General features: G+C 43.3%; 1 protein-coding gene across 1 annotated transcript in view; it reads right to left on the bottom strand.

The window, feature by feature from the left end:
• The window catches only part of LOC306914294 (ankyrin-2-like), a 98,018-nt gene that overhangs the window by 53,599 nt on the left and 34,419 nt on the right, over nt 1–10,000 (bottom strand). The window contains exons 14-22 of the mRNA XM_079491291.1: nt 9,595–9,792; nt 6,828–6,926; nt 6,203–6,301; nt 5,155–5,352; nt 3,689–3,787; nt 2,906–3,004; nt 1,965–2,063; nt 1,328–1,426; nt 682–754 (exon numbers count right to left, since the gene is read on the bottom strand). Of these exons, the coding sequence (XP_079347417.1) occupies nt 682–754; nt 1,328–1,426; nt 1,965–2,063; nt 2,906–3,004; nt 3,689–3,787; nt 5,155–5,352; nt 6,203–6,301; nt 6,828–6,926; nt 9,595–9,792 (1,063 nt within the window). The remainder of the gene's footprint in view (nt 1–681; nt 755–1,327; nt 1,427–1,964; nt 2,064–2,905; nt 3,005–3,688; nt 3,788–5,154; nt 5,353–6,202; nt 6,302–6,827; nt 6,927–9,594; nt 9,793–10,000) is intronic.

Raw genomic sequence — 10,000 nt, 5'->3', positions numbered from 1 at the left:
GCAAGTCACAGCACCCTTTAGTGTGTTCCACAGTGAACCCACACACGACAGTGCTGTTTTCAATACCTTCCAAGTCCATGGAGTCATCTGACAATACATCATCCTCAATGCGTTTCAACCCTTTCAACACTGTGGGTGGACAACATGGTCACTCACTACACGTACTACTAGAACCACAATGTAGACTCTAGGGTCAAATAAATCAGCATTCCAAAACCAGGGCCACCACACCATAGACAACCTATAAAGGCAACATTTTCCAAATTGCTAACTTTTTTTTGCGATGTTTCCGGCAGAGCAGGCCTCTTATTCTGTGGACCCTAATGACCAAATGAAAAGATTACGGCATGACATCACAGATCCTCTCAAATTTTGGTCCTGTGGCTCCCCGGCTAATTCCGGGCTTCTACACACCATGGTAGATCTGTGCAAAAAGATTGAGTGCAACGCACACTTTGGTGCTCTCACCAGCTTATGACTGATTGGAGGGTTAAAGCAGGGCAGGTGCTAACGACCATGCTGATTACGGTAACTCTCACTGAGATAAATAAGGATTTGTGATATCTGATACAGTTGGTCCACTGTAACTGGTCCTAGACGACCTTCCACTAAAAGGTCTCCTTCCATTTTGAGTGCCTTGATGGGGGCCGACGTTGCTTGGCTCAGGTGTCCATCACTTACCCTCCTCGTCAGAGACGTCCAGAACTTCAGTCATGGTCTCTGGTACGTTGAGCTTATGTTTCTCTGTCACCGTCTGTTAAACCAGGACAGAACAAGGTTAGTAGTAATCTAAAAGCTCAAAAGAGTTAGGTTATATGCTTCAAATGTAGGCCTTTGTAGTTTAGTTCAAAATGTACCATTATGCACATCAATACAGTATATTCAGTAGTAAGTAAAGAAAGAAGTTAAATTCTCCACTTTGTTTTTGTATTGTGCAAAAGAAAACATTGTTTCTCATTTTAACATCATCCCTTGATTTTGTAACCCATTTTTCACCCGGTGCCTATTGCCTAAGCTGCTCTCCCTCTGCCAACCTGGGGAGAGCCCCGAACTGAGCTCATGCTTCCTGCATGAGGAGTGAGCAGGCCGCTTCTTATCACCTGACAGGGGGAGTTTCCCCTGTTGGACGTACAGTAGCACGTGGAAGAAGAAAACATTGTTTTCAAAATGTTGTTTGCTTTTGCTCAGTAAAAAAAATACATTTGGAGCATTAAGCTGTTTTGCAGACTTTCTTTTCGTACAAAAGTCTGCAGTGCCCCCTGGTACATTTCCATTACAACAATGAATAGAGACAGGGACCGGGTGACGTGACAGGTGTGTGACGTGCCGTTGTGGTGGTGATAATCTCCTCGGTGACGACCCTCAGAGTGTCCACCACGGAGATGTAGCCCAGTCTCCGTGCGATTGCCAGAGCAGTGTTACCGTTCTGCAATAGAACAGAGGTGTCAATAATCAACATAGCTTATGTCAAAGGCAGGTTCCTGTATCTCTTACCGCAGTGGTTTTCAACCCTTTTTCATATCAAGGCCCATTCTCTTTTCAGCATTTGAGCCACAGACCTGAGATTTAGACTTGCTGGCCCCAAACTAGTGAATTTTGTTATCATTGGATAGGATTTTGTCCACAACTCCATTCTCCAAATATGTAGACTTCTTGTAAATTAACTAAGTAATGCAGATGTTTAACAATTATTTAACTCTTGAGAGTGTAAAATGACCCTTTGGTTTCATTTTACACTCTCAATAGTTAAATAACTTATAAGGGTCCATTTGGTTACAAACTCTCCATCATTTAGCTGGAGACCACCTGGAACCCCCTCAAGGACCACTGGTGGTCGAAAACCAATGTCTTACGGTATGTATTTTGTGAATGAAGTGGCGTGTGTGTGTGTGTGGTGTGTGTGTGTGTGTGTGTGTGTGTGTGTGTGTGTGTGTGTGTGTGTGTGTTGTGCGTCCCCCACTCACCACAGTGATAGCGTTGGGCATGGCACCATTCTGTAGCAGCACGTTGATGATGTGCGTGTTTCCTTGCTGTGCGGCCTGGTGGAGTGGTGTGTATCCATTCTGGGAAAGATCCATGATGTCGAAGGTTAACAACGTCTCCCTACTGTCTGTCTCTCTGTATACTAAGGAGGGCAGACCAGTCCCATACAGTATGTTGATGTACCATAAATGTAATATGTAATAAAACCCTACCAAAGACTAGCAATTCAACAAAGCCATGCTCTGTCTCCATGTCATCACAGCAATGCGAGAGTAATTGAATAATGCTCAGTCATGAGTAGTGTGTAAACAAGAACACTTCAAACAAATCTAGCATAATGGTCTACAGTTATGTATTAATGGTCTTAATACATATCTGTTACATTCAATGTGGTACAGTATGTATTCAATTGTCATTCCTCCTTTGAATGACTACATAGACTTTGACTTTTGACTCTGAGATCAGCTATCATTCATGCCCCATACTGGTGGTGGTCTGACATGTTTAGCTCGAGGAAGTCATTGGATTTATGTGGTTTTAGTACTGGACTACTGGTGTACATCCCTGGAGTGTTAGTGTTTTAGTAGTGGCTTTCACTAGTACGGAAGTGCTATTTCACCGTGGCTGGTTTGGGCTGGGTGACTTCGGGGTTGACATTATTTACTATTTAGCACGTAGTACAACATTTTTTTAAATGGATTTCATTGTCATATGTACGGATTTGTGGGTTTTCTTTAAAGATATTCAGACTGGACCACCAGTCAAGGTGCCCAGACTGACAGGATGTGTGGGTTTTCTAGGCGTGTATGTACGGAATTGCAATTCCGTGCTATGTCACCGTGTTTGGGTGAGCCCGGGCAGTAGTAGTACCAGTACGTCAATGTGGTTTTAGCACCAGGACATCACTGTGTAGTTTTAGTACCTTCGTCTTGGCGTTGACACACGCTCCATTCTGCAGCAGGAAGTTGACCATCTTGGCGTTACCGTAGTGACACGCTACGATAAGAGGAGTGTAACCCAACTGAGGAAATGACAGTTATTCGTGGTTAGAAAAAAAACCTAATGAATGTACACAGTAATACTAATAGATACACACAGCAAAACAGCACGAGGAACATTACCAACGTGTTTTAAACCCATTCTGACTTGAGATCAGATTCTAAAAATGTCTACATCCTGACAGTTTTCTGAAAAAGCTATGTTTCTATGTCAGTCTTTCTTCGATTTTTCAAAAATAGCAGACCTACAAGCTCGTAGCGCGCCACTCGGTGGCGCGCTACGAGCTTGTAGATCTGCTATTTTAAAGCCTTAGCTTTTTAACCACTTTTAAACTTTAGCTGTTGAAAAATAGCAGATATACCGTGCCGCGCTATGAGCTTGTATATCTGCTATTTTTGAAAAGTCGTGCCAAATCTGCCAAATGTGTGCAATTCTTGGAATATATATTCTTTCACAGCAAGGTTTTTAACTCATATCTTTGCTTCTGGGGGGGGTCCCTGGAACAACACATTTTCAGATGGGGTCGCCGGAAACGTACATATAATTCTGGGGGTCCTTCAAAACCACTGATATAGAAACACAGGTTTTTCAGAAAACTGTCAGGATTTAGAAGACATTTTTTTAGAATCTGGTCTCAGGTCTTAATGGGTTAATAAACCCAGATTGGAATGACAGTGACCACGAAGATGAGGAATGTAGTCCATACTTTAGTCTGCTGGTCGAGGTTGGCACTGTGTTTGGCCAGGATCTCAGCCACGGCTACTTTATCCTCCTGGGCTGCCAGGTGGAGGGACGTCAGGCCACTCTGTGCACAAGGACAACAACACGTCAGTACCTCTGCAATATCACGGAGAAAGGCCTCTTAGATGGCATGCCAGTCAGTCAATCGGCAGCCAGATTCAAACCCTTACTGTACACGCTAACTGTTTGAAGATAAAGGTCATCCACTGACTGTGGCACCTTAATTGTAATAATACATAACATACATTTTCACAAAGTCTCCTGCCAGATCACCAATCATGTTTAATAGACGGCTAGAATATACCGTTGACTTTTGAGAATATGAACATTAACATGATGAAACTATCTCAAACTGAATAAATGTGTTGTTTTTCTTATTGGTGACCAGTTCTATAGTTTCACCCATCCCTGTGCTAGAGGCAGTTAATGTCTATTAAGAGGTATACTATACAGGTATAAATCTGCCAATTGTGCTGGGACAGCAGATGAAGCTTGACAGCTAGTAAATTGGGAGGTTGGGTTTGATTGAAGGATTCGTTCTGGCATTCAGGGCCAGACATGTCATGACTGTCCTCCTCTCCTCTGTTCTCTACTCACTGCACTGAAGAGAACAGAACCAGAATGTACCAACGTTCATCTTGTTTCAATCTCAGTTGGACAGATATGTCCATTACTGGAACACCCCGTAGCAAATTCCTTGCCATAATGAATTGCATTTTTATAGCGCTTTTCCAAGTGCTCAAAGGGCTTTACAATGGTTCATTCATTCATACATTGGGAGGTGAAGCGGCGAACAGTCGACGCCAGCGTCCTCACTTCCCACATTCACACACCAATGGTGGTAAGCTCACACCAACCAACTCATTGGAGGCAATGTAGGGTTCAGTGTCTTGCCCAAGGACACTTCGACATGTGGACAGGAGGAGCCGAGATTCGAACCGCCGACCCAGGGATCATTGGACGACCTGCTCTACCTCCTGAGCCACAGCCGCCCTAGACAGGCTTCCAAAAAGACCATTCCAGTGAGTAGGCAAACAAGCAACCCTAGCCGTAAATGTCTGATATTATATGACATTATAGATCACCATTATTGTGCTAGCAAAAGCCACAACTGTCACATGTGTTACAAGACGAGGCTCTGATGAGCTGCCTCATTTAATGTTATCTCTAGAGGTTGAGGCTCCTGTTGCACTGGATTCTTATCTGAGGTCATTGGTGATAACAGATCAGGCTTCGCTTCATGGTCATGTCATATATACTGTAGTGAGTAGAGTTGCCAGTTTGAGGGACGGTGCTGCTAGTGAGCAACCTGAGATTGTAAATCGGCTATTTTCAAAGAGATTTGGTGGGTAGAGGGGAAAAAAAGCTATAAACCCCTGGTGGACATTTTTAATTCCGGATTTTTACTTGCAAAAACTGTGCAGTCAGTACCTTGGTGGGGATGTTGACCTGGGCCTCCTTCTCCAGCAGCAGGGCAGCCATATCTGCGTGTCCCTCCTGGGAGGCCAGGTGGAGAGGAGTGACGCCCTGCTTGGTCAGGATGTTGGTCTCTGCCCCGTACTGCAGCAGCACCGTGGCGATGTCCATCTGGTTCTTCTTGGCCGCGATGTGGAGAGGAGTGTAGCCGTTCTGGGTCCAGCCACACATCAGGGAAGAGTGGCGTTATTGATGCATGTGCAGGAGATGACAGGGCAGTGTTGATTTTGTCGACTAATACTACGACGAAAAATGTTTGTCTACCTTTTTTCACGGACTACCTTTTTTCACTGACGAAAACTAAATGAAAACTAAGCTATGATGACTAAAACCAATTTCGTCAACAAATAAAAACGTTCAAAATAACAATTTGTCTACGTACATTCTCGAATTGTGTAGACTATTTGTAAATTAACTTAAGTACTGCAGATGTTTAACAATAATTTAACTCTTGAGAGTGTAAAATGGAATCCTTGTAAAATGGATCCTTATGGGTCCATTTGGTTCTTGTAAAATAACTTAAGTAATGCAGACATTTAACAATCATTTAACTCTTCTGTAACTCTTGAGAGTGTATAATGGAACTAAATGGACCCTTTAGTTCCATTATACACTCTCAAGAGATGAGGGTCCCCCTCAAGGACCACTGGTTGAGAACCACTGTTGTAGATAATACAAATACATCCAGGCAGGGTTCAATTTGCACACACACACACACACACACACACACACACACACACACACACACACACACACACACACACACACACACACACACACACACACACACACACACACACACACACACACACACACACACACACACACACACACACACACACACACACACACACACACACACTACAGATAACACCAACTCATATCTACACATCTTCTGTATGTAACTCCACACGGCTATGCTGAGGCCCTCCTCCTCGCTGCAGAACAGTGCTAGGAGTAATGGGGGCCAGTCAGTCTACGAGGGCCACTCCGAGGGTCTCACCTTGGCCATGGTGTGGGGGGACGCTCCTTTCTCCAAAAGCAGAAGCGCCACCTTCTGGTTATCGTAATGTGCAGCGACATGGAGCGGCGTGAGACCATTCTGTAAGGTATGGATGGTCAGCCCACACACATTAACCAGCGGTTAGCTTAGCAAGCTGCTGTTATAATAGGGCTAGTCTACATACATAAACACACACATACAGTAACATTACATGGTTTATAGGGTATGTTGTTGGGGGGGGGATTGTACTGCAGGTTAACTTATATTTAGAGTTATATTAGAGGGCAAGAACGAGGACGGCGGATGGGGGGGTCCTTGTTATGAAGAACAGAAGAACATAATTCAAAGAGAAAAAAAAGTATTTGTTTTTATTTGGAGAAACAAATGTGTTTTGTTATCTACAACAAAGGAATGAATAGCAGTTAATCCAAACGAAGGCTGATGATTGGAATCAAACTAGGCTTACCGACATAGCCTCAATACAAAAATAACAACACAAGTTTTTGATCTTAGAGGTCTAGGCCTACTTTCATGTTACATTATTTCGCCCTGCCTATTTACCCCTGCATGTGTTATAATATTATCCTGATGTTATGTGTCTGAGTTGCACATTTGCGATGCTTACCTTGCCAGCAGAATCAGGGGGAGCCTGACGTTGGAGCAGAAGTTTGGCCACATCCATGCTCCCGTACTTGCTGGCCACATGCAAGGGAGTAAATCCCTTCTGTGGAGAGAAGCATGGTGGAATGATGAATACAATTCATACGCAGGTAGCTAGGGCTGTCGCGATTTGTGGAAAATACCGGTAGCTGATCTACAAGCTCATAACTCGTGGCGATGCGACACGTAATTTTGTAGATGTATTTCCACCATTCATGAAAATGTTTTACATTTTATGTATGATTATTTATGACAATTGTTCAAAATATGTGCAATTATCTCAAATAACCATTATGGAATAATTGTGACAGGCCTAACGTTACGTAGGAGAATCTCTAAAAGTGACCAGTCTTCAGTCAGTAGACCTGTACTGTATTGGGCTCACATTACATTATGATGTGACTTAATGTGTGCTTGTAGATTGAAAACGTTTTGTTTAATCGTATGATTTTGGTTTTATCAGATGAAACCACCCAAAAAAGCAAGAAAAAAATAAGTTGTTTACATTTTATAGCCTACCTAAATCTTCTACATGTGAGCATCAATGACACCTAATACATTATGTATGTATTTCATTCATGTATGTATTTCAATATCCAATACAATGCTTCAAATTCACAACACAATTTGCCCTCTGCATCCAGCAGAGGGCAATCTTGGCCATTATGGAACATCCAGCAAGCCTTGCCCTGATAGGCTGCCTGTGTCTGACAGTAGTCACATGACTAGTGTGTTATGAACCAGCCCGTGCCCAAACCCTCCTTTGTTTGTCCTTTGGAATATAACTGATGTAATGTCTAACTGAAAACAAACCAGTTGCCTTACTGGCATGGGGAGAGGGGGGCAGAAATAAGGCATAGAGGACCAATAAATGAAGAAACATTACATAGCAATGGAGCAAACAAGGACAGATCTACTGAGAGATCATCTCAAATGTTAACTGGTTACACTAAAAGGCGGGCTCAGGGTGAGATCATATTGTTATTCCAACGGTCTGAAACAGCATGTCAGGTCTCTGAGGCGAGGCTTATTGGAACACAGCCACACCCTTTCTTCCACAGGAGTTGGGTGGGAGGGAGGGAGAGAGAGAGAGAGATTGGGGGGGATGGGGTAAAAGCCTATGATGGAATATAGATTAAGCTAAAGGAAAAATCACTTAAACCTAGGGAAATTAACATGACAGTATATCAAACACAAGAAAAATGAATAATGGAGATGATAGAAATGAGAAAAATGGAAGAGAAACAAGGAGAGAGCGCGAGAGAGAGAGAGAGAGAGAGCGAGAGAGAGGGAGAGAGAGAGCGAAAGGGAGAGAGACAGTCTGGACAGATGGTGTTATTTTGGTGGTGCTATTTTGACTGCAGCGCTCCAAGACTGTGTGTGTGTGTGTGTGTGTGTGTGTGTGTGTGTGTGTGTGTGTGTGTGTGTGTGTGTGTGTGTGTGTGTGTGTGTGTGTGTGTGTGTGTGTGTGTGTGTGTGTGTGTGTGCGTGTGAATAAATTAAGCAATAATCTTTCCTGCTGGACGCACTTAAGATCTTTGAAGGACTAAACCTCCAGTGTCCTCAGCTTCTTGCTGTAAGCACCTATTCTAGCGACGATGACGTCAATAAATTGAATTAGAAATGACTCAACATCATCAATCATTCATCACAAGTAGGTTACTGGAGTCTCCTTCCTAGTGTGGGCAGTGTGTCATTCAAAGATGGTATCATAAGGAGTGAATATATTTTCTTGTGGTATTATAATTTAATTTAAAGAGGATGGTGAATAGTGAGGATGGAGTAGGGTAGCAATGATTTACAACAAAGTTCCTGAGCAGGGAATTGAACAAAGGATGATTGACTTAAGGCCTATTCATAGTCCAGTTTTCGGTGATGAGGTGACCACCGCTATCACCGAAAACTACAACATGACGTTACTGAGGTGAAGAGAAAACCACCGCTCTCCCCAGCCCTTCTTTCTGTTTTTACTCACCACCGTATCTGTGGTAACCGAGGCGATACATGGACGATATTGGTTCATTATGGCGATACGATATGATACGATTCAATGATTTTAAATCGATACAGTAACTATTTAACAAATACATTAAATATGAGTGCAACTTGTGGATAGTGCAGGTTTCTTAAGGGAAAAAAATATTATTATGGATATAAATAAGTAAACAGTGATTCTCTGGCAAATAGATGGACATTGTATTTATTTTGAAAACGTGGACAAACCTACGCCTTGACATGAACACAGAGAATACACACATTTATCGATAGACCAAGTGTAGCGATATGGAATGGAAAAGTAATTAAACCCATATCTTTCCTTTTTCTTCTTAAAATTGCTAAATACAATGCACAAATACTTAGTATTGACACATTTGTATTATTTCCATTGCAAAACGATTCGATACCGATTATTTCCATTGCAAAACGATACGATACAAAGTCAAACGATACGATACGATATTTGCTGATTCCATTTCGATATAATTTTTTTAAATTAAAATCGATACAGTTATAGTGAGCACTGCGATGCGATGTTGTGCTGGCTATATTATACTTTATAATAGTGAGCACTGCGACGCGTTTTGAGCTTGTAGATCGGCTATTTTTGCTACGACAGAAATATGCAATGTGGCCCTAGTCTGGAGTGAGAGTGGAAATATAGTGGTTCAAAGGTGCCCTGCATCCCCGTAATATACTGTATGTGTGACCGAAGTCTTTGTGCAGTATGTCACCTTGGTTGCCAGCGAGTGCGAGGCTCCGGCCTCCAGCAGCACGGAGGCCGTCTCCTCCTGTCCTTCGCGGGCCGAGATGTGCAGCGGCGTGTAGCCATTGTTGGTGGAGGCGTCGGGGTGAGCCATGTGCTGCAGCAGCAGCTGGACGATCTCCGTCTTCCCCAGGCGAGACGCGATGTGCAGCGGAGTCTGGTCCTCCTGGACAGGGCAGGGCAGGGGAGGTGAGGACAAAAAAAAAGAAATTCAACTCCTTGCAACCGAACGGTTGCGAGGAGTTGCATGGCGACCCATTGGTGTGGTTTGGGCCATTGAATTTAATTGAACCAGTTGAATCACTTGAGTCGACGTGTAACAGGACATATCACACCGCTCGGACAACCGCTAAACCCGTCTCGTCCCGTCTCCA

The sequence above is a fragment of the Electrona antarctica genome, assembly GCF_951216825.1.
Source record: "Electrona antarctica genome assembly, chromosome: 21".
Lineage (NCBI taxonomy): Eukaryota > Metazoa > Chordata > Actinopteri > Myctophiformes > Myctophidae > Electrona > Electrona antarctica.
Note: the sequence above shows the minus strand (reverse complement) of the source record. Positions and strands in the feature narration are given on the sequence as shown.